This window comes from Papilio machaon, chromosome 3, assembly GCF_912999745.1.
Source record: "Papilio machaon chromosome 3, ilPapMach1.1, whole genome shotgun sequence".
Classification (NCBI taxonomy): Eukaryota; Metazoa; Arthropoda; class Insecta; order Lepidoptera; family Papilionidae; genus Papilio; species Papilio machaon.
Window position 1 is genome coordinate 6,086,881 of NC_059988.1, and position 27,972 is coordinate 6,114,852.

Consider the following 27,972-nt stretch of genomic DNA (forward strand, 5'->3'; position numbering starts at 1 on the left):
TTAAATGCCTAACTATAATATTTAATTTATATAATAACTAATCAAAAATAACAATTCGCAAAACCTGCATTCCATAGATTATAATAAAACAGCAAACATTTACTATGCGGAGAAATAATAACAGCGATTTATTTCGAAAAATTGCTATTTAAAGTCGAGCTGAGACTTTTCAGTATTCAAATGTTGTTGACGTTGGCACGACTTCCAGCACCATTTGCAGGAAAACCGTTATTTTATCTAAACAAAAAAAACGTTGTCATTAACTTTGAAATACGCTATTGAAAATAACTTGCAAATAAGAATTATGTGCTATAAAAGATAACAGACGCAATATTAATTTCTTAATATATATATCTTTTTCTTTTTTTAACTCCATCGGTGGCAAATATTACAGATTTGTGACTGAGTAGTCACTGTTTGCCTTGAAGAGGCATTTACAGTTTCACCGGGCTTGAGGTGGCCGGGCGCAGATGGCGCTTGGCCTAAACCTCGTTTAAGAGTAACTAGGCTCGAGGGCTCCCTTAGGAGCCTCGTCTCGGGCTGTTACTTCGAAATAATAGAAAGTTATTTCGAAAGCCCAACGAAGTAAGTGTACATAACCATACTGACATTCACTTTCATATGTATAATGTAATAGATCTTACCCATGAAGGGCAGGGAGTAGGACCACTTGACGAAGGGTACGTAGACAAGCAGGCCGGTGAGGATGAAGGCGGTGGCGTAGAGGTACTCCCACTGCGGCTTGTTGATCACCGGCCCCACCACCAGGTACGCGGACACCAGCAGCACGATGTATGGGATTATCACTGGCACCTGCACTCAATTACACTTTCCATGTACTACCTAACTACCTGAAGATAGCCCTATATCATATCTAATATATCAAACTGTCGGGTTTATGGTGATTTAGAAAAGCGATCTTCAATTTTTGACGGTTTCACCAGTTCCAAGTGGTAAGGGCGGATTCGTTTCTGTGTATGACCTGTAAGTGCAGGGTATATGTACCTTGTAAGGTCTAGGCGCATGCGGCTTGGTGTAGCGCATCACGATGAGAGCGAGCATGGCGCCGCCGTAGAAGATCCACGCCGTGAACGAAAAGAACTCGATCAGCGAGTCTATCGTCCCGTACAGCACCATCGCCACCGCTATCAGCGACTGAAAATTTACATTAAATCATAACATGCTTACATCCCGTTCGAAACACCTTAATCTTGCACATATATCCGTGCGTCCATTTCCATACATGTAGTCTATTTCACTATTTTTTATTCGAAGTTAATACGTTAAAATGGATAGCTAATATGAGAAAAGTGGAATTTAGAAAATATTGAAACATGCGAGTTTTATTAAACTGTATGTATTCTTTGTTTATGAAATTTAGGCTTTCATTTGGAACGAGTAATTAGCACAAAAGAAACTGACCTTTGCTTCCGTTTCACAAGTCTTGACTCGAACACAAAGGCGTGTAGTTTTATTATAATTTGTAGTTTTATGATTAAAATTTTATAAATCTTAACAAAGATATTTACGTGGAATATAAGTCCGGGGGCGGGAGTGAAGCGGCGCACGTGGACGTAGGACAGAATGTCCAGCAGGTGGCCCTCACGAGACGCCGCGAAACACAACCTGCGAAACAATAGCCTTCCATCTTATACAAGTACATTGTGTTAGAATCACCATCTTCACCGTGAGATACCACTACATTGACAAATATTGCTGCCTCTGTTTTTACGAAGGGAATCAGAGGGATGACATGGTGATTTCACCAAAGTGCTTTGGCAGTCGTCGAGAGTGCATTTACACCCTCTTACGTTTTCTATATTAATAATATTTAATAAGGCATTTCTTACCTACAGACAATAATTCAGGAACCATATTATCTGCTTTCGGTACAGTAAGTTACTAAAGTGAATTATCAATGTAAAAATTTTTTATTTTGATTTTGACGTAAAGGGCTAATGATTGAAGTACAAATTTATTTAACAAGGTTGTAAATTACCTTCCGGCAACGAATAATGTTCCGTTGGCGGAACCGAAGGTGGATATGGTGACGGCGAGGGGCATGAGCCAGGCGAGCGGGCCCAGCACGCGGTTACCAAACGTCACGGCCACCGCCTCGCTGCTCGTCATCTCGCTCACCGACATCACGGCCAAGTACGACACGTTCATCAACGCGTAGCACAGCGTCACCAGCGGGATGCCGATTATTATGCTCAGAGGTAGGTTCCTGCAACATACATCCTCATTCTGTACGTCCGCATCCCCTCCCGTGTCTTAAATGTAGGCAGCTCTTTTGCAATATTTTAACTAGCAGCAGATGTGTATGTATAGAATCGAGGGGAAGAGACCCAGAGGGCGCCGGCCCTATGCGCTGGACTGACCAAATATGGTGTCCACCACTATGTAGAGACGACATCCACACCGCTAAGAACCGCACAGAGTAGAGAAACATCATAAGAAGCATAGTCAAGAAGAGAAGTCGCCTTCAGAAATTAAGCACAGAAAGAGAGAGAGAGAAGATATTGTAGCGAATTTAGGATTGCTCGTTTGTTTAGAACCCTGTCAAAATCAAAGAAGGCAAGAAATTCAAAGGGTTGATTTAACAGCTGACGTCATGTGACGACATAATCGTCCATTTTCTATAATTATCTTCTTTATTTTCACATTTTTATAATTTTTTTTTGTTGTTAACAGTTAACCACACTGAAAGACAAAATGTTCACATTAAGTAAAGATTCTAAAAGATGCTAAAAGAATTGATGCCTAAAAGTAAGTGTCGCTTTACGTTTTACAGTAATGAATGTTTTCTATAATGTATAGCGATGAGATGACAGAAAAATGTGATGGAGTAAGTCGTTATGTAAGGCGTAAACTTACTTGGATGGGTTTTTAATTTCCTCGGTGACATAGTTGAGGTTGTTCCATCCGTCGTAGGCCCAGAGGCCGTTGTAGAAAGCGATGGCGATGTTGCCCAGAGTCGCCTTGCTACTGGCGAAGTTGGGCTCCTGTAAATGTCGCGTATTACCTGCACCATACGGACACAACCAGCTGTCAATCTCTATCTATATATTTACATCCCATTATGATAACATGATCTCTAATGTGGTGACTCGGTGTTGTTAGTTTCGATCACGATTCTTAATGTGGCCAGATTCCACGAGTGAATTGTTTTGATTTCTATTCTAGCAATCCTTGTGACAAATGATTGTTAATGGATGTCAGTTTTTTATTGAAAATTGAACTAAATAAAACTGTTAAAGTGATCTAATGTACTACGACATAAATGATTCAAAAATATCGAATATTATTGAAAGAATATTCAAAAGGAACGAATTTCTAAATTTCTAAACTTCTATTCATAAACCCGCTATTCTTTTTTCTACTTCTTTGTATGAATTCATGGTTTCTAAGTGATGTATGTGATGCACGATTGAAGGTAGTTCGGGATCTTACAAAGACATCGATTTAATTATTACCTAATCCAAGTTTGTAAGCGCCGCCGCACACGATGATGAGAACGGCCACTAGTTTGGCCGCCGTGAAGATGTTCTGCACGTTGGTGGCCAAATTGACGCTGTAGCAGTTCACTGCCAATATCATTACTGTAACATGAAACATCATTTAAATTATGCCATATGTTAAACCTTCCTATAATATCCTCATTTTTGGAAATTACGCAACAACGTAATTTCGATAGCGGAAATTTGAATTGTAAAAACATATTGGTACATGGCTGGGAATCTGGACCTAGAGATTTCAAGTTTAAGGCATCACACCTGACTATTAGTTTATTTATTCCTTGTATAAATTTCATACCAATACATATGACGGCGACCAGTTTGACGAGCGCGTCCGGCGGCTCGCACTCCGCCACGAACGGCTCCACGGCGTACTTGGCGAAGCTCAGGCAGATTATAGCCATCTGTGACGGCTTCAGTACCAGAGTCGATACCTGACAATCGTTCACAACAATTAGATATCAGGATCACATTAAATAGCTACTCTATAAATAATTCACTAACGGCTGGATTAGTCTATGTATACTTACATTTGGTATTTTTTCCTTTTTTACTACCCTTTGTTTTTAAGAATTATTAGCTTCACCCGATTTACGTATTGGTTTATAAATCAAGATGAAAATAGTGCCATCTACCTACTTGTCTTGAGAGATGAAAGAATTTACGTCGAATAAAACAAAAAAAAAAATGAGATGAATCAGTCTAGTTTTTTTCAATGAGGTTTGATTTACTAATACAAATAGTTACCCATGAGAAGAGGAACGCAGGCGGTCCTCCGAAGGCGTCCATGAAGTAGGCGTACTCCGCGCCCGACGACGTGTTCATTGTGCCCAACTCCGCGTACGCGAGCGCACCTGACATAGGTCAATCGATTTTAAAACTAATACCACTAATCAATTTTTACTTGTCCTCAGCTGATATATATCCCCAGCGAGGGACTCGAGTCTACCTTAAATTAGCGGTGATTATGGGTCGTTTAATTTCATCCCAGATGTGTGCAAGTTGCTTTAAGATGTGTTTTTTTTTTAACTCGAGAACGTAGTAATTAATGATAGAGAAGAACATATCACTAATTACGTGGCGTGTATTGTAAAAATTGTAGATTAACCCCACTGCTTATTGATTGATTGGATCTTACCACTAATCTTACATAATACACACATCCATTTTATTGAAATACATATATGTAGGTGTAATTTATTTACCAAGTAGCGAGAGCAGGCCGCACGCCATCCATATGATAAAGCTAATGCCCACTGAGTCCGTGTACTCTAGGAGCCCAGAGGGCGCGACGAAAATTCCCGAGCCTGGAAAAGATTATGTCTTTACATTATTTTACATTCATTAAAGTTTTCAATAACAACAGGAAATCCAATAAAAACGGGACAGGAATTACTTAAGTGTTAAAACAGTATTGAACATAAAATTAAATCCATAAAACTATAGAAATACTAGTTGTCGCCCGCGACTCTCCCGCGCGACATTAAAAAACTTAATAAGTAGCTTAAGTGTTCTTCCAGACTATGTTCTACATCTGTGTCAAATTTAATCAAAGTCCGTCCGGCCGTTTCGGAGATACATTCAAATCAAACATCCACCCAACCATCTATACATTCGCTTTTATAATATTAGTAAGATTAGTAACTACTTATGTTCTCCGCGGTTTCTTCAGCACAGTATTAAAAAAATAATTAACTCTAACAGGCATAAGCTACTTTCCAGTAAAAATCCCAGACAGACAGATAATATTTAAAAAAAATGTATTTACGTTAATGGAAGCAATGCAATTATGTAGGAAAATCATGTTCGCGAAAATGTTTTCGAAATTACATACAGACACTCCAATTTTATTAATTGTATAGATAACTAGCTTTTTCCCGCGAACCCGTCCGCGCGGAATAAAAAAAAAAAAGAAAACAGGGTAAAAATTATTCTATGTCCGTTTCCTGGTTCTGAGCTACCTGCCCACCAATTTTCAGTCAAATCGATTCAGCCGTTCTTGAGTTATAAATGGTGTAACTAACACGACTTTCTTTTATATATATAGATAGGAATGTTTATACCCCTTAAATTGTTTGACGCAAATAATCTTGTGAAGTACCGCATTTTTTTACACAAATAAAGTTTGTGTCAAGGCTGATTTCGCACATGATCTGATTTTTTAATGCAGACGTATCTGCACACCCACAGCTAACAGATGTCGAGTTAATATTTACGTTGGCAAATATTATGACTAAATGTTTAAACAATTTATGGCTATTAATTATCACGAGAAGTAAATAAAGACTTAAAATGTCGCGTAAAGTTACACAGAAATGCCTCATGCTGATGCAATCACGAGATTTTTTACTTTGTTTTATAAAAGTATAAAATGTTACAGGACAATGTCTAGTGTTAGTTATAGTAGATAAGTGTTTGTTCCTGTATTTCCTATGAAATTTGAATAATAGAAGATACCGAAATAGTGAAGAAGTATTTCAGACACTACCTAATTTGAGCCAAATCAGTAATAGATATCCTAAACATAACATTAAATTGGCTATTGGACGTTAAACCAATATTATTATACATAGCTATTTGACCTAATGTGTAATAACACTTTGCTAACAAAAATGTGTTACCGTTTTTTACGTTGTTGTCATAGGCGCGGGGTGTTTGTAATAAATTACCGTAGGCGTCATCACAGATGACGTCGTTCATGCGTCTTTTAGACAACCGACCTTGTAAATCCTGAGTAAAACAAGATTTATACTTGTTAGAAACAACATTTTTGAAGTCTAGTTTAAAAAAAATTACAATGTTTCAAAAATAAAAATGTTTGACATATAACTTTCGCTTGGAATACCTACGATAGCTTGGCAAGTAAAGCTGTTCCGAATATATTTTCGTTTATAATTTTATCTAATTTATACGATAAAATTTTTAATGTTCTTATAATAGACGTAATTTTAAATGACTAAGAGGTAAGTGAAGCGATCGACCGTAATACTGAATTTTGGACATCATATGCTTCATTACGTAATTAGAACCTAAATAAATGAGGTACAGCAAAATGTGTCAGGTCATTTTGACCGCCCGCCGGCGATAACGTAAGTTTTGCGATTCAGATACGATGGGCTATCTATTTTCGCCACGGACAAGTTTATAAATAGGTTCTCTCGACGTGAAACAATATTTTTTTGTATCATTATCATTTACAATGAGAAATATGAGATTTGCCGAAACTTAGCACGTTGTATCATTTTGGAACTATGTTCTAACTATTATATTTAATACGGTCGATTAATTGATACGTTAATTTACGAATTTTAGCTCTTTGCAAATAAAATACATACTGTTGTGCTAAAAAATTTATTTTGATTATTTTAGGATGAATTTGATGTACAAAATTTACAAAATCATGCAACATTTTGAACAAAGAATTAATTATTTAAATAGATTTTTTCTCCGGAGGGAACAGGGTTTATGATATGAGAGTGTTTACTTTGAATAAATGTATGGTCTTTAAACTTACCTATCATGGTACCAACGATTAGAGCCACCCCACTGAAGAGTCCCACCCGTCTCTTGAGGTGAACAGGGTCGTCCGGAGCTGCGCCCGACCCCTCCAACTGCACACAAAAAAGAAATCTTTTATACCTTCTATGCACTCATTAGGTTTCAATTAGATATCTTAGTATGATGAACCAGAGTCCGTTCCAATTTCAAAATCCACAGACTGAAAACGTTAGAACGATTTTATAAAGTTTCTTTAACTCCTGCACTTTATCTATTAATTTTTAAATATTTTCAGAAAAAATGAAGCAAGAATATTTATTTCAAGTTCACTTCTAAGCTATAAAGTAAACGACACCGCTGGCAGTTGCAAACATTTCTCGTCAAGGGTACTTAAGTACTGAGCATAAAGCTTTTAAAAGCTCTAAGTTTTAATCTATTGTCTTAGGTAGCTGCTCTGCAAGAGACTGAGTACTTGTTACTTTCAAGTATCAAGATGTAGGTTCTTGTAGTTTTTTTATTAAGCTATCACTTACGCCTCTATTATAGTAATTTCAAACATTTTATACTTTGGTTTTAAACCGCAAAATAAACAATGAAAAACAAATGACGAATTAACTTTCTCCTCCCAACCCCCAGCATTTATCAAAAGTTCGTTGATCTTTGAAGTCTGAAGACTTTTTGATGTGAAGCCTACAATAATTACGCTATTGAAAAAGTATCATATATGTTACGAATATTATAAATGTGAAAGTTTAGATGGATGAATATTTTTTGAAGGTATCTCCGTAGCGGCTCAACGAATCTTGATGAAATTTGGCACAGATGTATATGATATGTGATGTAATATATGACATAGTCTGGAAGAACACATGGTTAAGAACTTAAGTTTTTTTTTTAATTTCGCGAGGACGGAGTCGCGGGTGGCAGCTAGTTACTTATATTGAAAAATAGCATATTAAATTTTATTTAGTAGTTTCTGTCTATTAATCATAATAAATAACATTTAAAGATTTGCTGATATAAAAACCTAATGCAATCGTGTTTATTTGATCTAGATTTATTGCTTATAGATGCAAAAGATAAATAAATGTCACTAAGCAAATGCGTTCTGATTATTCATATTCAAAATGATGATTAGCTATAATTAAAAATTAAATTCATAATATTGTAATTTAAATTAGAACTGTAACGTCTAATGTTTTAAAAAAGTAGTGTTTTAAAAGTGTTTTTTAAAAAAAACAAAGGAACACTGCAAATATTTAAGAGACCAATTATATTTCCTATAAAATAAAAGGGAAAAGTTAAATTTTGGCAAAGGATAGGTAATGTTATAATGTAATAAAAAATAAAACACATCAACAAGATTTTGGAGATGTCAATGGACCCTTCGTCTTTTAAGCGAAATCATGTGGCCGCGGCTCGTTTTCCAGCTATTACCATAAAAAAAATCATATACTCGTAGAGCGGTATCATAGCGTACCTTGTCTCCTGGGTTGAGGTTCCCGTCGGCAAGCGCGCCCGCCGCTCCATCCTCGGCGTCGCAGCCGCCGGAGCAGCCGCGCCACACCACTCCGCTTTCGCGTGTGCTCCCTGCACACAATTAATAGTCTATATTCACTTGCAGACTAATATTGTTTAACACTGGAAAAGAGGGAGCGTTCACAACTGAAAAAAGATTCGTTCAATCTAACTGGAGTCCTATTACACCATTGAAACTTAAAAAGTTTGAAACTCTTCAAACGCTAATTACCAACACTAATTAAATCTTTGCAAAATGAAGAACAATGTATTTTTTTTTAGAATTCTTTTATCATAGATAATTTAAGGTTAGAATTTAAGTTATTTATATTTGCTCCTGGGTCCCTAAAACAGGATACGAAATACTTAAATGACAAAAATAGTCATAAGATTGAAAATATAATAAAAGTTGAAAATATTTCTCTACATCTCTGGCCGAAACAGTACAGCTTTGTGTGATATCAGTCGGCCGTGTAAGGTCACTCATGTGCATCTAATTATGGTTATTTTGCTAACTAGACGACAGACATAACAACTTCTAGGATAATTGTATTTGAGCACCGTTCACAATCTTAAATGTGACTGTAGAATAAAGTAACAAATTGATTTTTTTTAATTCTATGTTTTAGAAAAAAAATATAAAGGTAAAGTCTGTTTTTTCTCTACATTGCGATATTTAATAGCAATAAATTAAACTAAAAAATTGCGGCGGTATTGTTGTACGTGATCAAAAACATGTTAATTACACTATCTTTGCCAACTCGTTTTATTCTGCGCACAATTGAATACCGTTTGGTACAAAATTATTGTGGAATTTAAAACATTAATATAAAAAATAGACCATTTTACACATTGTAATGGTATTGTCTAGCAAATAAATTATGCTTAAACCAACTAAATAACAAAAGTTGCTATTGTAAAATGAGTGGTTTGTTCAAAATCTTATAAGCGACACGTCATTAGAAGATGGAAATGCAGAAAAACACCAGAAAAACGAATGAACGGTGTAGGTATTTCAATGATGAAGTAGATTTATAGTTAGTCCGCGAATGCATTAGCTATCGCCATAATGGTCCGCTCGACTGGTGTAATACTACGACCACACAGAAGATAGGCGTGAAGAAGTAATTTCGCGTTTCGGCTGATTACTAAGTCTATGCCGAAGGATAAATTCTAGTCCTTTATCCCTTCCTACCATTTTCATACAGCAAAGGATGATATTATGCCAAGTACACATTGTATCTAGTGGATATCTAAGGTTAGCCTTTTCAAAAATCTAGAATCTATGAAAAATCTTTGACGTAGCTTAAGATCGATACAAGAACAAATGACAAAAAGAGCTATTGTATTGATTGGTGCATCGTAAGTACTTACTAGCTGTCTCGTAAATGTACTGTTACATCATGAATGCATTTGTAATCTGCCGTTGCTGAATTAATTGTAATATTTTTTAGTAGATGACCTCTAATCTGTGTTATTTAGGTAGAATGTCATCTTACGCATCACTTCAGTTTTTACTTAATGTTATAAAATATGTATATGTATTCTAAGTATATGTATGTAATATTTAGCTATAATAATTGAATATAATAGTTATTTATATTGTATTGAATTTTAATATATACATTCCAATTGGCGACAAATAATTAAGCCAAATCTTTAAGGGTTCATAAAATTTGTGCGCCGACCCCACGTGAATGAGATAAGGCCAGGGTTATGATGATGATGACGTTATAAAGTAAATAAATTGCTCCAAGACTTGGATGTCATTTAGGGACCTGCCCTAACGGTTCCCGGGGCAAAGACTTTTTCACAAATCACAGAATAAGTAGCGTCTAACAAGTACAAAATATTCACATGGTTTATGATTCAGCAATGGAGCATTTTCAATTTATTTTATAGTTCAAATTATTTGAATTCAAGGCATATGTACATACATACATATGGACTTTTGTATGAAGTGTGAGGAAATCTGACGTTAATGGCATAGATGGCATACCATGCCAATAATATCTAATTGTATAGGGCTGCCAAAAGGCGTTGAAGACCTTACAATTTTATTTCCTTCTCGTTACAACGGACAGGTATCTAAATGTTATTGTACTAGATAACAACGAAGTATAAAACAACTGCTACTAATTAAATAACTTTAAAATATTTACAGTTTGCGCCAAAAAATGAGGCAAAGGTCTACGAAGAATGTGGGTAATTTTTACAGTCCAATTCATGCGTTGTGTTCTTAGATATAAAATGAATCGAGAAAACTCTAAAAATATATAAAAAGTGAGTAATATAAAATTCAAAATATCATGTTCTCAAAGAACTACGCGGAAAAAATGTACCGCAAAAAAGTATTTTGTAGTGAAAAATAGATACATCGACATTGAAGGCGAGCGACGGAATTTAAACATAAGCCACGATACAATTTTAATCGGATATTGCAACAAAACAGAAAGTTTTTGAGTGCCAAAAAATTACTATCGAATAACCTTTTTATTTTATTAATAAATTATTAAATAAAATACTTTCCCCAATTATTATCGTTTCAATTACGTTTTCCACTAACTTATTTCTTCTTTTTAATTTGTAAAAATTTTCTATAGTCCTATGATTAGGTTTATAAAACGGTTGTTTCATATTTGATATTTCAAAAATTTTCTTACGATTGATGGTGTTTTATATTAGTTTTTCTTTTATAAACAGTATTCTTTTATTAACAATATCCAAAAGGTCAGATATCTACAAAACGGGAGACCATTTAGTAGAGTCTTTCTTAGTAACCAATTAATATTTGTGGGTGCGTCACAAGACCTCTTGATTTCATAATAATTACCGATACATATGTACCTAAATTAATTAGTGTGAAATATGCAATCGCAATTACTTAGTTCATGTTACGCGAGTCATATACGAAGCTCTGATGTCACCTGAAACCGCCGGATGCGACGTCATCAAAACAACGCCTGCCTACGATCACGTACACCGTCTTAGTATATTCTTGGTTCAACATTGTTGGACGCATTGGATCAAATATTTGGGATTCAGTTACAAGCATACAATTACTACGCTGTTTTGACTGTGTTTAAATATTTGAGATCAATTTGGTTCAAGGAAATCTATTATTACTTTTCCTTACCTTATTTATTTTTCTTTACAATTTTGAGTTGTTTTCAATCTCAAATGTTGACAATTACGTAGTCAAATATCTACGTATCCATTCTTTTAAAACACAATGTATATTGCATTGCTTGTTACTAACATTTATGATATACTAGCTTTTACCCGCGACTCCGTCCGCGCGGAATAAAAAATAGAAAACGGGGTAAAAATTATCCTATGTCCGTTTCCTGGTTCTAAGCTACCTGCCCACCAATTTTCAGTCAAATCGATTCAGCCGTTCTTGAGTTATAAATAGTGTAACTAACACGACTTTCATTTATATATGGGGCATTCCATGCCAACTCATCCGACCGATTGGATTTGCATCTCTGATTTCGCTGAAATTTGGGCATCTTTTTATACCCTTCGAAAAAGGTTTCTATGAATTTTTTCAAATTTTTTCATTCAGCCAATCGAGAGATATGAATTTTTGAAAATTTCGGCTATTTTTTTTTTAAATAGCCATAACTTGGTGAAAAATTGTCCGATTTGGGATTTTTTTATTTTAAATTTTGTGTGTTTTGATGAACTTTTTGAAAAATTTATGCAAAAAATTATTCATCATAAATTTGATTGTTTTTTTTTCATTCCAAAGTTAAAAAACGAATTTTAAGATTGTTTGTATCCTTCAATTTTTTTTAAAAAATTCTCAATGATTCTACTCTTCAAAACACAAATTTTAAGCCCAGTCTCGTAATGGGATAATAATGGGTTATAATTTTTTTTTAGCTAAAACTATCACAGGTACACAAAAGTATCATTGCGTTGTACCAAATACAGATGGATCACTCACAATGAAACTGATTTCTTGCTCAAATAAAACTTATTCTTGTAAAATATTCAAAGGCCAGAAAAAATAAAAAAAAACCTTTAAAAAAAGTTAAAAAATTCTACTCTTCAAAACACAAATTTAAAGCCTAATCTCGTAATGGGATAATAATGGGTTATATTTAATTTTTAATTTTTAAATAAATTATTTTTTTCTGTTTTTTTTTCACTATTTGTGTATTACTGGCGGCTTTATCAGATGAGATTCGAAAAAATCATACATCAATATAATAAATAATTGAAGTCAAAATTTCAATTTCTAAGGTAAATTTTATTTAATTTTTAAAGGTTTTTTTTTTATTTTTTCTAGCCTTATATAGTCTTATTTATAATATTTTACAAGAATAAGTTTTATTTGAGCAAGAAATCAGTTTCATTGTGAGTGATCCATCTGTATTTGGTACAACGCAATGATACTTTTGTGTACCTGTGATAGTTTTAGCTAAAAAAAAATTATAACCCATTATTATCCCATTACGAGACTGGGCTTAAAATTTGTGTTTTGAAGAGTAGAATCATTGAGAATTTTTTTTAAAAAATTGAAGGATACAAACAATCTTAAAATTCGTTTTTTAACTTTGGAATGAAAAAAAAACAATCAAATTTATGATGAATAATTTTTTGCATAAATTTTTCAAAAAGTTCATCAAAACACAAAATTTAAAATAAAAAAATCCCAAATCGGACAATTTTTCACCAAGTTATGGCTATTTAAAAAAAAATAGCCGAAATTTTCAAAAATTCATATCTCTCGATTGGCTGAATGAAAAAATTTGAAAAAATTCATAGAAACCTTTTTCGAAGGGTATAAAAAGATGCCCAAATTTCAGCGAAATCAGAGATGCAAATCCAATCGGTCGGATGAGTTGGCATGGAATGCCCCATATATAGATATGTGTGAATTTGTAAAAATTATAATTTTGTCACAACTGACTCGACAACCATCATGCGAATGTTTGACTTGATTTGATTGATTTAAGAAGGAAAAAAATGATTCATGTCTAACACTTTTTTTTTTAATTTGTTTTCCTTATCCATGTTTTTATTCAGAAATAGGCACGTTATAAATCAACTCTTAAAATTGCATGTTGCGTTGTAGAATGTATAAAAATTATTGTTGGCAGATATGTTTAAGATTTATAGACAGTTCCTCCGAATGACGCAGCGTGGCGTCCCTCACATGCACATATCATAATAACCCACGATACCATGTTTTATTGCTTTACACAATAAATAACTATAACTATTACACAAATCAATAATGCTAAAATATATCTAATCATTGACGAATACAGTCTGTGTTAATACAACGAACCTAAGCATCGCTATAATGTTGTATAACTTTTATGTATTTACATGTTAATCTATCTACCTTCTGGTAAATAACTTTAGTTTGCTGCTATTTTATATATTTACGAATGAACGAACTTTTGGGTACATTTTATTAGTTATTTTTTTTAATTCATTTAATAATATCCAAATTCGAAAACAAATCGCCAAATATGTTTAATTGTTTCGATCAGTTTGTTTTGGTTCAATCTATCCATTGTCAATTATCTCTTTGTAAATCATGTCAAACGTGATGTGAAAAATAAGAAAGATTAATTAAGGGTGCTGTAGACATTTGGATATCATCCAATGTTGCCGGCGAACATTGTAACTGCCATTTAATTAATTGTACGCATTTCGTAATACAATTGAAGGATATCAATTTAGTTGTTTTTTGTCAAATATAATTTTAAAACTTAATTGTTTTTATTTTCCTCGATGTTTTGTTTAGTGTTATTAGTAGTTTGAATCTTCAAAATAATCAGTATCTACACGTATTTAGTGCACATAGGTTATAATTTAGCTTATAAATATTGTTATTAGTATGTCGTTTCGTAAACTGTTCATTTGAGTCATCTTCTTACAATGGAAAGTTACACGAAACAAGACCTCGTGATAATGAAAACCTTCCAGAATAAAATTCTTTATGTTATTTTTCTTTTAAACTATAATAATAAATTCAGTCGAATAGTCACTTAAGTAGTTGAGTCGAAGGACAGTAACCGCCCGACCGCAGACTGTTCCATTGTTTAGGTGCGATAAAATGTAACATTAGAATTGTACTTTATTGAACATTGTATATTATAAATAGAGTTCTTGGAAATAGTGGAATGGAACCACAAGCCATAACTTTATTTGTAAGACTTTTTAATTTCATATCTATCTGTAACTATATAGTATAGTAGTAAAGTAATAGTGAATGCGAAGTTGTTTAGAGAGCAAAAAGTAATAGAATGATAATATGGAAGCTCCTTACTCTGGAGAGGAAAGAGAGATTGAGGCTCCTTCTACACGCCTCAATTCTACATGGTCCGTCCTTTCGACAACTGCTGTTACTTCTAAAACTCTTGGCTGCAGCTTAAAGACATGGGTCAACCGGCTTGCTTTTTAGACGTTCATCAGTCGCTTGCAGCGGAACCACCAGTATATACCTTGATCGGAGAAGACGAGGACGGGGGCGTAAGTGTCATTATGCAGCTTGTCCGTGTTGGCGGAGTCCGCACCGCGTCGCCGCGAGCCTCGCAGCAGCGCGACGAGCCTGTCGCGCATTGCACGCGCGCGCACACCCGCTGCCGCCGCTGTGGCGCCGGCGCCGGGCCCAGCGAGCCAACTATTCGCCCCACTCTAAATAAATATCGAGTTTCGCAGCAGTCGAGCCCGCCGCGGCCGAGTTGCGATGCGATCCTTACAAATGCAACGAATCGGGCGGACGACACAACGCGACGTCGCAAACTGACACATTAACCTTTGAATCACCCAAAATGTTTGACGGCAGCACTTTACGCGATATTATTTTTGTAAAAAAATAACACGGTTCTTTACCCTTTTAACAAATCAACACGTTTATTTAAAATATATAATAGTATATTTCTGTTTTATATTATACACATTTACACAAAAAAAAATTGTTTTTGTTTTATCTTACACTTTAATAAGAGCACTTTAATTTAAGATTAAGTAAAAAGTAACAAACAGTACATAACCAGTTATCGTGACTGTGGCGCGGGGCAGACTGTCTATTCCAGGCGCGGCGCGGTGCGTCGCAGCGATAGCGAGCACGTGGGCGCCGCCCGCCCTCACTCCGCGCGCCGCCCGCCCACCGATCAATGGGAGTGAGCGAATCCAACTTCAACACCTGAGCTTTCATAATTTACTCGAAACCACTTTTCGTATTGAGATTATCAAATTTAGCAATGCGCGGGGTAAAGAGCACCATGATGAAACACTTATTGTTTAACAAATATTCATCATCTCAAAGGCCGGCAACGCATTTGTGATTCCTCTGGTATTGTAGATGTCTATGGGCGTCGATGAACATCTTGGTGTTCCCGCTGCTCGTTTGCCCCCTTCTCTTATATATAAAAAAAATAAGAAAACCGTTTCTGATTAAGAAGATATTTTGTATTCTAGATTATTTTTTAATTAAAAATCTTGCACATATATAACAAGCGTTCTGTATTTGTTGGTATTTTCAAGAAAAATCTGTTTTAATATTTTAATATAAGTGTATCGTCAATACCCCTTTATATATAGCATATAAACAACATTTTATTTTAAAAAAAGTACACCATATAACTGTTTGAAGGAAAAATCACGAATATTTTATTGAACGTTTATTTAAATTACGTAATTAGTTCTTAGTAAAGCTTTATACTAATATTGGATTCTCCTATTGCAATTTTGCAATTTTTTCCTCAATATTGCAATTTTTTTATGTCCGCCTTAGTTTCGAATTATCCATTCTTATATATTAAAAACATGATATGACTTATGATGCAAAGATTTGGTATTTTATCATCTAAGTTATCGACAAATTATGAATCAATTTCTACATATGGCTGCCAGACCACTTAAATAGGTACTGCTCGTTGGTACTCAGTCGTAAATAAATCGTGGGCCAAATGCCTTAAAAAGTAGATTTTAAATTGAAGAAATTTTAACAGTCACTATTTGTCTGCGTTAAAATTAAGACAATCAATAAGTTCATATCTTTTTTACTTATATGCTCGTTTTGAATAAGTGTGTTTTATTTAATACAGTGAGATAAAGACGTTTCAATTTGACGTAAGTTTTAGTATGCTCCCTTAAGTCTTGGCGTGACGCCTTGGCTTCCGCACCCCTTGCGCCCCCAGATTAAAATGGCCCTGCCCATATTTCCGTCACAATCGCCTCGAGATCGGAAGTATACGATGCAATAAAGATGGATGGAATGAAAATTGATTTCGAATAAGGTTGTTTAATTTTAGCTAATACGCGTGCAGTAACGTGACCCGCGCCCGCGCCGATACGTGGCAATTGTTTGGCACTTATATCAATCGGCGAGCGCACGCCGTCGCCATCGCTTCGGCCGCGTTATTATTACCCATCAACAACGTTTCAATCGAGACCCAAAGCGATCTCTCATTCTAATTTGAATCTTATTTACGATCAATAAACTCTTCTTCGATCGTATCCTTGTTGGTGTTGAAGTTTGACGTCGTATTTATACACGTACTGTTTCGTTCGTAATGAGCTGTGCTGTACCAATTACAGTTCTCGACATGTCTGTTGAACTAAATTAAGTAATTTGGCTTCACAAATCAGTCTCGAATGATGTTTAAATGTTCACAAACATTGAGTTTGATGAGCTTACATTATACGTTTAGTGAAAGTTCGTATTTCGTAGTTTCGTATTTCTTTCTTAAGACGTTTATTTCCGTTCTCTAGTTTCAAAGAACCTTACCATCGTAAATAAACTATGAAAATACGCTTAATTGATTTCTACATTTTTGAAGACTTAAAAATACAAAACAACACTATAGAATTTTCATATTAAACAGTTCCTGAGAGTGCCCAACAAAAATTCACAGTTAATAAACTGTTCACAACGCCCATGGAGAAGAGTAGGAAAGATATCTAAATGTCATCACAATGTCAACGTAGCATGAAATAAAAAACAATTGTTTTCATTCAAAAGAAACAATTTAGGTATCTAACCATAAAAAAACAGTCCCTAAAACAAATAGCTTAAACACACATTAGACATGAATAGTTTGATCAAACCCTAGAATATATGTCATAGTTTTACAAGTACTTTACTCAAATTAATAAAAATATTATTGAACGTGGTAGGAAACTGATATATTTTTCACTATGAAATATATATATATAAAAGAAAGTCGTGTTAGTTACACTATTTATAACTCAAGAACGGCTGAATCTATTTGACTGAAAATTGGTGGGCAGGTAGCTTAGAACCAGGAAACGGACATAGGATAATTTTTACCCCGTTTCCTATTTCTTATTCCGCGCGGACGGAGTCGCGGGTAAAAGCTAGTTTAATATAAAAAGACAGGAACAAGATAAAGTTATATAAAAATGTACAAGATATAAAACATAACGTCAAAACGAAATATGTCAAATGAAAGAAAAATATTTTATCAAAATTTCCAAAAGGGGTAAAGCAAAAAGGTTGTATGCAACCCCGAGGCCGTAACGATTATTATGAATTTAGAAGTTACGTAACTAATGAAACAGAGCAATACACAACATTATTTGCGCAGTAGGATATGTATTAATTATACATTGTCAGCACAATGCCATCAATCACATCGCACATGAAACAATGTCAGATAAATGCAGCGTAAATTAATTCTTTTGAATAGAGGCGTCCATGTTTGACCTATATACTCGTACTGAGTTGTCTAGCTTGAAATATTAAGTCAACCTGTCATTAATTCTAAAATATTTTTTAATTTTTCAAGTATTTATCAACGTTTCCATATTCTGAACACCCCCTTTAAAAGGTACAGAACGCATTTATAATTTGCAGCAGTCTGTCTCCGAACGTAATGTATACGAAATGTTTTCTCATTTAAAATTTATCAATACTGCATTAATGCACGTTTTATTTAGTCAATATTTTCGAAAAAATTTTTCACAACAATTATTATAATATCAATCATTTTTCGTTTGCAAATCATGTTATATGTTAATCATCTCGTAATGAAGAAGTATTCTGAACGAGAACAATTATAATTTTAAAAGAGGAGGCTATCAACGGGTGAATGGCCCTGGAGTAGTTTCAGAGACAATACGGCTTCTTCGAATGTCCTCTGCGTCCTTGAAATGACCTTTGCAGTTCGCGCAGGGTTTTCACACAAGTAATTGAAGTATACAACACATATATGTAAGCGAACAATTTTATTTCATAAAATACAAAAACAATTTCGTTGCAATAAAGCGTAAAAAATAAGAGCGTGACTAAAATTAAAATTTGGTTATTAACACTTATACATGCGCACAACAATGTACCGTTCTGATGGCTTATTTTGCAATTTGTCTATTCTAATGTTGTGCCTCCAATACTATACCTGATTCTAGGAATTACTGTCGTACTCAAAGAGTTAAGTGATAACTTTTTGCCGCGATGCGCCACTAAAATCGGCAAGTTATTATAAAACATTAGCTTTCACGACCTCGCTCGCGCGGAATTAAAAAGAAATAGTGAGGAGGCTATGTCTTATTTTTTTATATTTTAAAGTCACAAGCGAGCACGCGGCCACCTTAATACTCCGAAATGGCGAAGCGACCGAAGCCCATAGACATCCACAATTGCACATTGCCTACCTTTTATCGAAGGAGGAGGAGACGCACAGAAAAAGAATATTTTTCATGCATCCCTTTCTCCATCAAATCCAGTGGGAAAGGAAACGGAATTAAAATTAGGCCTCCGGAACACACACTCATCAAACGAATCGCGGAATTACTTCTACTTGTCGCCTATCTTGTGTGTGGTTGTGGTATTGCACCGGCCTATTCGTGCAAGTGAAGTTGTTGTTGCTGGTGTCTACAACTATTCTTCCAGGTCATGTTTTAGCCGTGTTTTAGCCGACGGATTTTGGAGATGCGTAGTAACATATATCAATCTATAAAAACATACGCATTTTTGATATTAGTATTAAGTATAATAACGTCATACGTATTGCATAGTTATGTAATATAATTAAATAGGAATGACGCCAATAAAATCACGTACTTAGCTGTTCCATAGAAATGTATTTAAATATACATAAAACATTTAGATTATTATAATTGGACGATATGAATAGATTGACCAGTGAAATGTTCGTACACACATACAGCATACTTTAAACCTTACGTTAAAGATACGCACGTTGTATATAATTAGACGCAGTCGTCAGATGTTCCGACATTACTATGTGTTTAATTACCAAAGTCCCGTGACCGATAAAATAGTTTTTGTGTAAATAGCAGAGATTTATTAAAGTATAGAGATAGACATTCAGCAAAAACATAAAAGAGGAAAAAGAAGGTTAAATGTAAAATCAAGAAGAAAAAGAAAAAAGACATCAAAGTTTTAAGAAATTATTGTTTGTAACACATAGGGAACAAACACTAGCAGGTACATGAGACAATCAAGCGGTTAACACATTTTTTTTTCAGATAAATATTCGAATTGGGTGTTATTTCGGTGCCAATTGAGTTTTCCAATTGATTGGAATTATACCGGCATAGCACAATACTTCAGTATCAATTAACATAGTTATGCCAGTGATGACTGGAGCGCAATTAGGCTGTCATCATTGTCTCTCAATTGCGAAGTTATTCAAGGTCACCTTGGCAAGGAAAAGAGGCGAAGTTATTCGAAGGTTTCCTCCCCGTCTCACATCCAGCAGCTAAGGCCATCCTCTACCAAATCAATATATTTCACGCATGCGTCACAACAGAAACCTTTCTCGTTGAAAACTGGAGTGGGGGACGCTTTGATATTCCATTGATAAAATTTAATTTCTCTTAAACAGAAACAAAAAAAAATGTTTTAATTTAAATAATTAAAGAACGCCTCATTAAAACTTATCTCTGAATATTGGAGTCTTGTATTTATCTATATTATTTTAATTGGCTAATTTACTTTAATTGTACTTGTTTGATGATATAGCCCTCCTCGAAATTAATTACCATTTACACAGTAAGATGTTCATAGGAGGCGATTGAGTCCCCAAACCAGGACTGATATTTTTGAACAAGCGTTATTGAAAAGATTGAAGAACTAAATAATTCTACGGTTAATTAAAAAAATTTATAGCATTTTCACTAATGACCCAGTCATTCTTCCAACTCATCCGGTTTGACTGAAATTTTCTGAGTTTGCATGGTGCATAATATTCGGGCTACGGTTTTAACATGCTTGTTTTATTGTATTCTCGCCAAGGAGTCAAGTCGTGAAAAGTCACTCACGTAATTTTTTTTCGTCGCCAGTGATCGAATCTACGTTTATTGTCAGCCCTACTGTTGACCTTGAAGTATTATGTCTCATTAATTCATACGCCATACTTCACAATATAAGCGCGATAGTAATAATGACAGTCTTTTTGTTCCAGTTTCATGCTTGTTTTGGACGTAATTTTAACACATACCAAGGTCTTAGACTACATAATAATCTTATTTCGTAAAAAAATATGTTTAAGAAAACTAATTAACGAATAAAGAAACGTAGTTAAAAGAATTTTGATATCCGTTACGACGAAAAATCAATAGAAGTTGTTAGGATCATGTGAAATACAATCCATGGTCCATGGTCACCAATAACTAGCTATAGTCAAAGATCAGCCGGTGAGAGAATCGGCGCTGTCACGATTTATACTGTCAAAAAAGATGTAAAATCTACATGGATATAGCAAATGGCATAAAAAAGACAACATGACAGGTACAGTACGAAAAGTACGAACAATAAGTAACTTGCTTGCTTGTGTGCTCATTTTGTAAAGACGTTTTATGACAGCATGATTTGAAAATGTTTGAGTCAAAGACTGTTTCTATCTAATCTCTATTACTCTTATAAAGGATTTTAACGCTATAAAGTGTACCGAAGTGACTCAATTTATGACAATGCTTTTGTTATCAATATTGGGAAATCTATATATATAAAAGAAAGTCGTGTTAGTTACACTATTTATAACTCAAGAACGGCTGAATCGATTTGACTGAAAATTGGTGGGCAGGTAGCTTAGAACCAGGAAAAGGACATAGGATACTTTTTACCCCGTTTTCTATTTTTTATTCCGCGCGGACGGAGTCGCGGGTAAAAGCTAGTATTAAATATTGCAGAATAATTATGACATCAAATCTATAGGTTGATCCTGCAAAATACACTTGGGCGTATCTCCAAACAGTTAGATTACATGTGATAATGGTTTTAAGATAAGTACAATCAAACACAAAAACCTATCTAAACTGTAACTATCGCGGTGGATCTTTTACCTTTTAAGTTTTTCTGTAGTCAATGGTTTTAGTATACCGCTACATGACGGAATTGAATGATAATATGTACGTAGATTTAATGTGAATAAAAACGTATATGTATCAGTGGGTTTTATATCCCAAAACCGAAGTTTATTGTTAGCTGTTTTAATGAATTACCTAATTGGTTGTATGCTTTGGAATATGATTACTGAAAGTACTGTTTAAACGATAACGTTTATTAGTTTAACACTTTATATCGAATTTTAAGTGTTAAATCTTTATCACATTTTTGCGATGAAATGAAGTACCTATAACCTAATGTTTAAGGCCAATGTTTCGAATCTTGATATTTGACTATTGTTAACATCATTTATTGTTAATATCAGGGCCTAATTCTAGAACTTTATAAAACGGTTACAATAATAAAATAATAAATTATGAAAAGCCTGAAAAAAAAAAATTTAGACAAAAAAGTACTTTCATAAAAATAGATACGTATAATTATAAAACAACAGAAGGGAAAAAGAATTGCATAAGCGCAAATTAGAAATATTTTTGTCATCGAATCGAACAATATCAATTTTAATAGATAACAAGCGCGCCAATTATTTGGCACTCATTTAATTTGCTATAGTAAGTTCTACCACTATTTACGGCTTACGTTCCGTTCCGATGTATATTTCATTTCATTGCATTTCATAAAGCTTTTTCTTCGAGGATGGAATACCTCAACTGGTTTCTGGTTCTTATCACATGAAATACTAAACAAGGTATTGTTTTGACTTAGTCTGTAACGAGCCGGCGACGGCAGTCGTGCAACCGCCATTTTATACTCCACGTGTCACAGTTACGTTTAAAAAACATTTGAAACGTGGTGTAAATTGAACAACAAAATGTTTTTAAACATGAAAAACAACTTCCAGTGATATTTTGCACGTAAAATAATAAACTGCTTTTTAATTCCTTTCAAAATATATTCAAAATACCATATCATAACCGTTGATAATCTTCAACCGATTTGCAGAATATGGGGCAAGCAAAGGACGACATGAAAAACGGTCGTATATGTAAATGTTTTTAAACTTCTTCAATGCAAAGACATTTGTAAATAGATCAATAGACGGGACATTACGAACCAAACCGTAAGCTTAAAAAATCTCTACTATTAGGTAGAGTTTCGTTTGCTTAATTCGACATTTATGACTTGTAACAGATAGAAATACTGACTGTAACATGCGATTATAATGTAAATGTAACTGCTCGTAGTGTCTGCTCTTTATCTAATTAGTATTATATTTGAATTAGTTGTCGCCCGCGACTCCGTATGCACGGAATAAAAGAAAACTTAATTAGTAGCCTATGTTTTCTTTCACTATGTTCTACATGTAAGCCAAATTTCAACAAGATCCTTTTAGCCGTTCTGGAGATACCTTCTAACATAAATCCATCTAAACTTTCGCATTTATAATATTAGCAGGATATATTTGCTTCAATCTTTACAATTTATAATTACGTTTAACAATTTAATCGTTTTAAATATTTTTTAAACAACATAAAATTTTAAACAAATCAAATAACAAAACCATTATTTCAACACATTATTATTATTAAAGCATCCACAGCATTTAAAAAATAAGATTTTGTATCGATAATTACTATCCGTTGATATGTAAATGTAAAAATGAAGGCATTTGTTACTGATTAGTTCAATGACATCGGCCAGCGTCTGTACAACAGAGCTCTTAATTCAAGCACTTCTTAATGCTGTCGTATTCCTTGAACCTATATCGTATCACTTTTATACTTCATAGATAACTCAAATAATATATCTCTGTGCAAATGAGAAGGTTAGTGCTGAGTCATTTGCACAAAAAGTACCGCAATAATATTTTGTTCAATGTTTGATGTTTCCTAAATAATCTTTAATATTATTAATATTATTGAAGCGAATGTTGCGATGAATGGATGATTGTTTGTTAGAAAGTATCTCTAGAACTGCTAAAGGTATATCGGTGAAATTTGGCATAGATGTAGAACAAAGTCTGAAAGAAGACATAGACTACTAATAGTTTCTTTTTAATTCCGAGCGGAGTCGCGGGCAACAGCTAATATAATCAATATATCAAATAAATCATAAAGATCCATTTTTCTCCCATTAGTTATCCGTATACAATTTCATGTCAATTCATCTTAATTTTCACATAATTATAGTATTTTAGAGGAATGTATGAAATAGTGTAATGTCCGCCAAGTTCATTTGGAATTTGTTATAGGTACTCGTACTTAGGCCCAATGCAGATTTTCTGTTTTAACTGAACAGTCGGACTGTTCACTTAAGTAATGTAAGGAACTCTATAATTTAACTGACAGTTAAAAATTTGCCTACACATGAAAGTTTCAATTGTTCATTTAAAAGAGAAGCTGTGTAGCTTAAATAATTAAGATATATTGATATTATAGATTTCAGGGATAATTAAGTGGAACATTTAAATTGAAATGAAGACCCGTACGAAGACATTCTGTTCTCAAACTATGACAATTAATGTCCATCATTGGGACGCTCCGACTTATTATTACCCACTTTATTTAAAGTACTTACGCCGAGTATTTAAAGTGTAATTGGAGTCTTTTAAATACTATACTCCTTTGTCGACTCTAAAATGTTACTAATATTATAAATTCAAATGTTACTAATATTATAAATTCAAATGTTTGAATGGATCGATGTTTGGTAGTAGGTATCTCCAGAACGGCGAAACGGATCTCGATGAAATTTGGTAGAGATATAGAACTCAGTCTGAAAGAACACATAAGCTACCTATGATCCCAAAAATGCACACGGTTCCCATGGGATACGTTTGATTAACATATTTACTCGATAAGATAGCAAAAGTTCGACATATCTTACTGAAATGCACAGCTTTAGACCAAAGTCTCCAACAACACACATAATACAGACAAAGTTGCGGGTAAAAGCTAGTAGTTTTAATAAAGTTGGAATTCAGTAATCTATTTTAAAATATAAAAATTGATTCAGTAAACCTCTGTAGAATGCGATTAAAAAAAATCATCTTTTCAACAGAACTTTCGGATTGTATTTAAAAATGTAGAGTTAATTAGACGTAGCACGTAATATTAACTGTATAAAGTGAAACCTTCTAGTACTTACCTACACGTACATTTTAACTGATGTATCCGACGACTATTTATAACTGTGCACAGAGCCTAGCTCGAAAATTTGCAACACACTCCTTCGTAACGTCATCTACAAAATATGTCAACTGTCAATTAATGTATGAGATTTTTTGTGTACTTTAAGTCCTGTAGGAGCATTGCACATATTGTAATACATTTTTGTCGATGTGGTTACGAAAACATTGTTACGAATATTCGTGCTAAGCCCTCTTTTGAAACTGAAAGTGTGTATACGGCTTTACTTATATACTTACTGTAAAATACAAATCGCTTATTACCACAAAACTAGGTACGGTAAAACTTCAATGTAATACAAAGATATAACAGAGATACATTAGCAAATGTAAGTACAGTGGAAGTGTTTTGTCGATAACATTATCTTATCAATATATATTAGTAAAAGTTGGTAAAAGTATAAAAAATATCGAACTTCACCTTGATATCAATTCTTCTTTTTTATCACTGACCTATTTAATAGATTTTTTTGTGATTCTTATTACCTGAAGCCGCGAAACCGGAAGCGAAGCTAACAGTATCACGAGACGTGAAAACAAATCGAAAAAATTAACGCTGTGTGTACTCCAAGTTACGTTTTAGGTACGTTTTAGTTAGTTTACTATGAGGTTAGTTGCTATATGGCTCACTGAAAAAAATATTGCCATGTTTATATAAAAAAAACTATAATCACTTAGGTTCTGTCTCGCACTCACTACACTGTGCTCTACTAGACCTCTAGGCCTAAGTTTATTATTTCAGCACAGTATTAAAATTATTCTAGCTAGTAGAAATTTAAGGGTATTAATTACTAAATGAGGACGAAGTCGGTAATAAAACCTTGTTCTAAGTCTTCTAATAATATAATCTAGTCTTCAACTGTTACAATCAATCCAATACAAAAACATATTATGTACATATTCGTAAAATAAACTGTGGCAGATTATAGGTATATAATCAACCTCCCCAGTCAGAATTCTCTCCTTTCATCCATCCTTCGCATTACTTTCTTGTTTAATTAAATCATTTAGGTATATACCGTAGTAAATAAATATTGAGCAATGTCCTTATTTAATTCCTAGGCTTCGAAAGATTACACTATCAATATTATGGCAGATACATTAATTCGTTTTGTGAACGCCGACCTACGATATGATTATTGAGTTAGTGATACCAGTTATTGATTATCTGTAAACGTTTAATATGGAATTACAAATTAAATCTTATTCAACCTTAAAAACTATCTACCTTTTAGATTGGTTAGTTGGAGAAACAATTGAATTTAAATGTTAATAAAAGGACCAAGTTTGTTTAAGGGTTTTTAAAAAAAAATCGACCGTATCCCACCTGAGTAATCAGACATAACGGATTTTTCTCTCATACTTAAATTAATATTATATATATTTAGAAGGAGTGTTGGATGTTTGTTAGTGGGTAACTCCAAAACGGCTTAACGAGTTTGGATGAGATTTTGACTATCTAAAATAGCGCATAGATTACTAATTTTTTAAATTCCTAGCGAACGAAGTCGCGGGTAAATGCTTGTATTACTTAAAAATTATCTAAGTAGTTATTCGTAAAACAGCTTGGTAGATTTTAATAAAGATTGAATTATATAAGGTTTGTTTAATAACATTGTACATAGGTAGTACTGGTTGACAAGATTTTCTTAACAAATGAAGTTAACTTTTCATCATATGTTACAAAGATGAGTTTTATTTGTTTGTAAGTATAGATAAGAAGTGACTCATACATTCTCTGTGAAGCAAATGTTTTTATACAAGTTTTTCAGCAAAAGGAAACCCTCACAAATTCAAGGCTACGGCAACAATGAATTACATTTACTCGAATGTGACTAATTTCTAAATTAAGGTTACAAATCAAGGAAACTCAAAAAAACAATTGACACCCATAAATAATAAATAGTCATAATAATTTGATTATTTACTATTTGTTTTTTTAGTTTTTATAATAATTTAGTTTTAAATTAAGACAACTAAGAGCAGTAATTTAGGACACGTAACAAGGACATATCGATATGTCTGATAAAGTACTTGTAGTTAATATAATAATATGTTAACTAAGTTATTTGTCTTTGGCGACATTGATCGGAATTACTTTTCCGCGCGGAATTAATAAAAAAAAAAACTTAATGATAGCCTGTGTGATATTCCAGATAGCAATCAGAATAGTATTTATCACTCACATAATCCATACCCAGTCTCACGATTTACGTGTGTTGTACAACACATTATATTTTGAGTTATTAGTTTGCATCCAGTTGTAGCAATTGATACCCGACTCCTACGTCATACGATTTTTTTGGAATAAGCCAGCGCTTGACCACGGTCCCACCTGACGTGGTGATGTGGGTGGTCACTATACTCTTACAGGCCCCGAATATATAACTATTTAAAGGTAACTCCTCTTATTATAAAAATTTGACATGAAAATACTGTTTTCAGTTGCAGCGACTCATTTCAAACTAGTATCATACGATCACGTACAATTGATAATTTTTTTCATTTAACTTGAAAATTTTTTATTATTTTACCGTCATTTAATAATATTTAGTATTATTATAGGTACGATTAGATAAATATTTTATTTTTTATATAAAAATATTATATAGTTTAGTCGTTATAAAAATATGGATATGACTACAAAAATGATTATATTAATATTTGATTAATATGATTTTTTCCTACTATAAGATTAAATAACACAATTCGTACGATGATTTTTTTGCACAATGGTGCAATGCTCGCCTGAAATAACAAGTTAAATGTAAATTTTTACCGAAAGATGTTTAATAAAGTGTTTACATACCATTGCACGCGTTGCCTTGTGGTTGTTCATGGTGATGCATTTCTCAAAGCACCGCGATGCGTGTAAAGGATAGCGCCCTTTCATGTCACAAGCGAGACTAAATTGCCAGAGCGACTGGACGCCTGAAATATTCGAGCTT

General features: G+C 33.7%; 1 protein-coding gene across 2 annotated transcripts; it reads right to left on the bottom strand.

The window, feature by feature from the left end:
- Window positions 1–73: 73 nt before the first annotated feature.
- Window positions 74–27,972, bottom strand: LOC106720454 (b(0,+)-type amino acid transporter 1). Of its 2 annotated transcripts, none has more exons than XM_014515166.2 (13): window positions 27,834–27,972; window positions 8,497–8,606; window positions 7,033–7,129; window positions 4,724–4,825; window positions 4,266–4,372; window positions 3,817–3,952; window positions 3,477–3,602; window positions 2,878–3,025; window positions 2,000–2,227; window positions 1,530–1,626; window positions 1,006–1,155; window positions 645–813; window positions 74–237 (listed from the first exon to the last, which is right to left on the bottom strand). In XM_014515166.2, the coding sequence occupies exons 1-13, from the start codon at window positions 27,871–27,873 to the stop codon at window positions 170–172; spliced, it is 1,578 nt and encodes a 525-aa protein (XP_014370652.1). In that variant the 5' UTR covers window positions 27,874–27,972; the 3' UTR covers window positions 74–169. The 2 variants fall into 2 exon arrangements, with proteins under 2 accessions (XP_014370652.1, XP_045542386.1); XM_045686430.1 differs by lacking the exon at window positions 27,834–27,972 and adding an exon at window positions 15,002–15,135.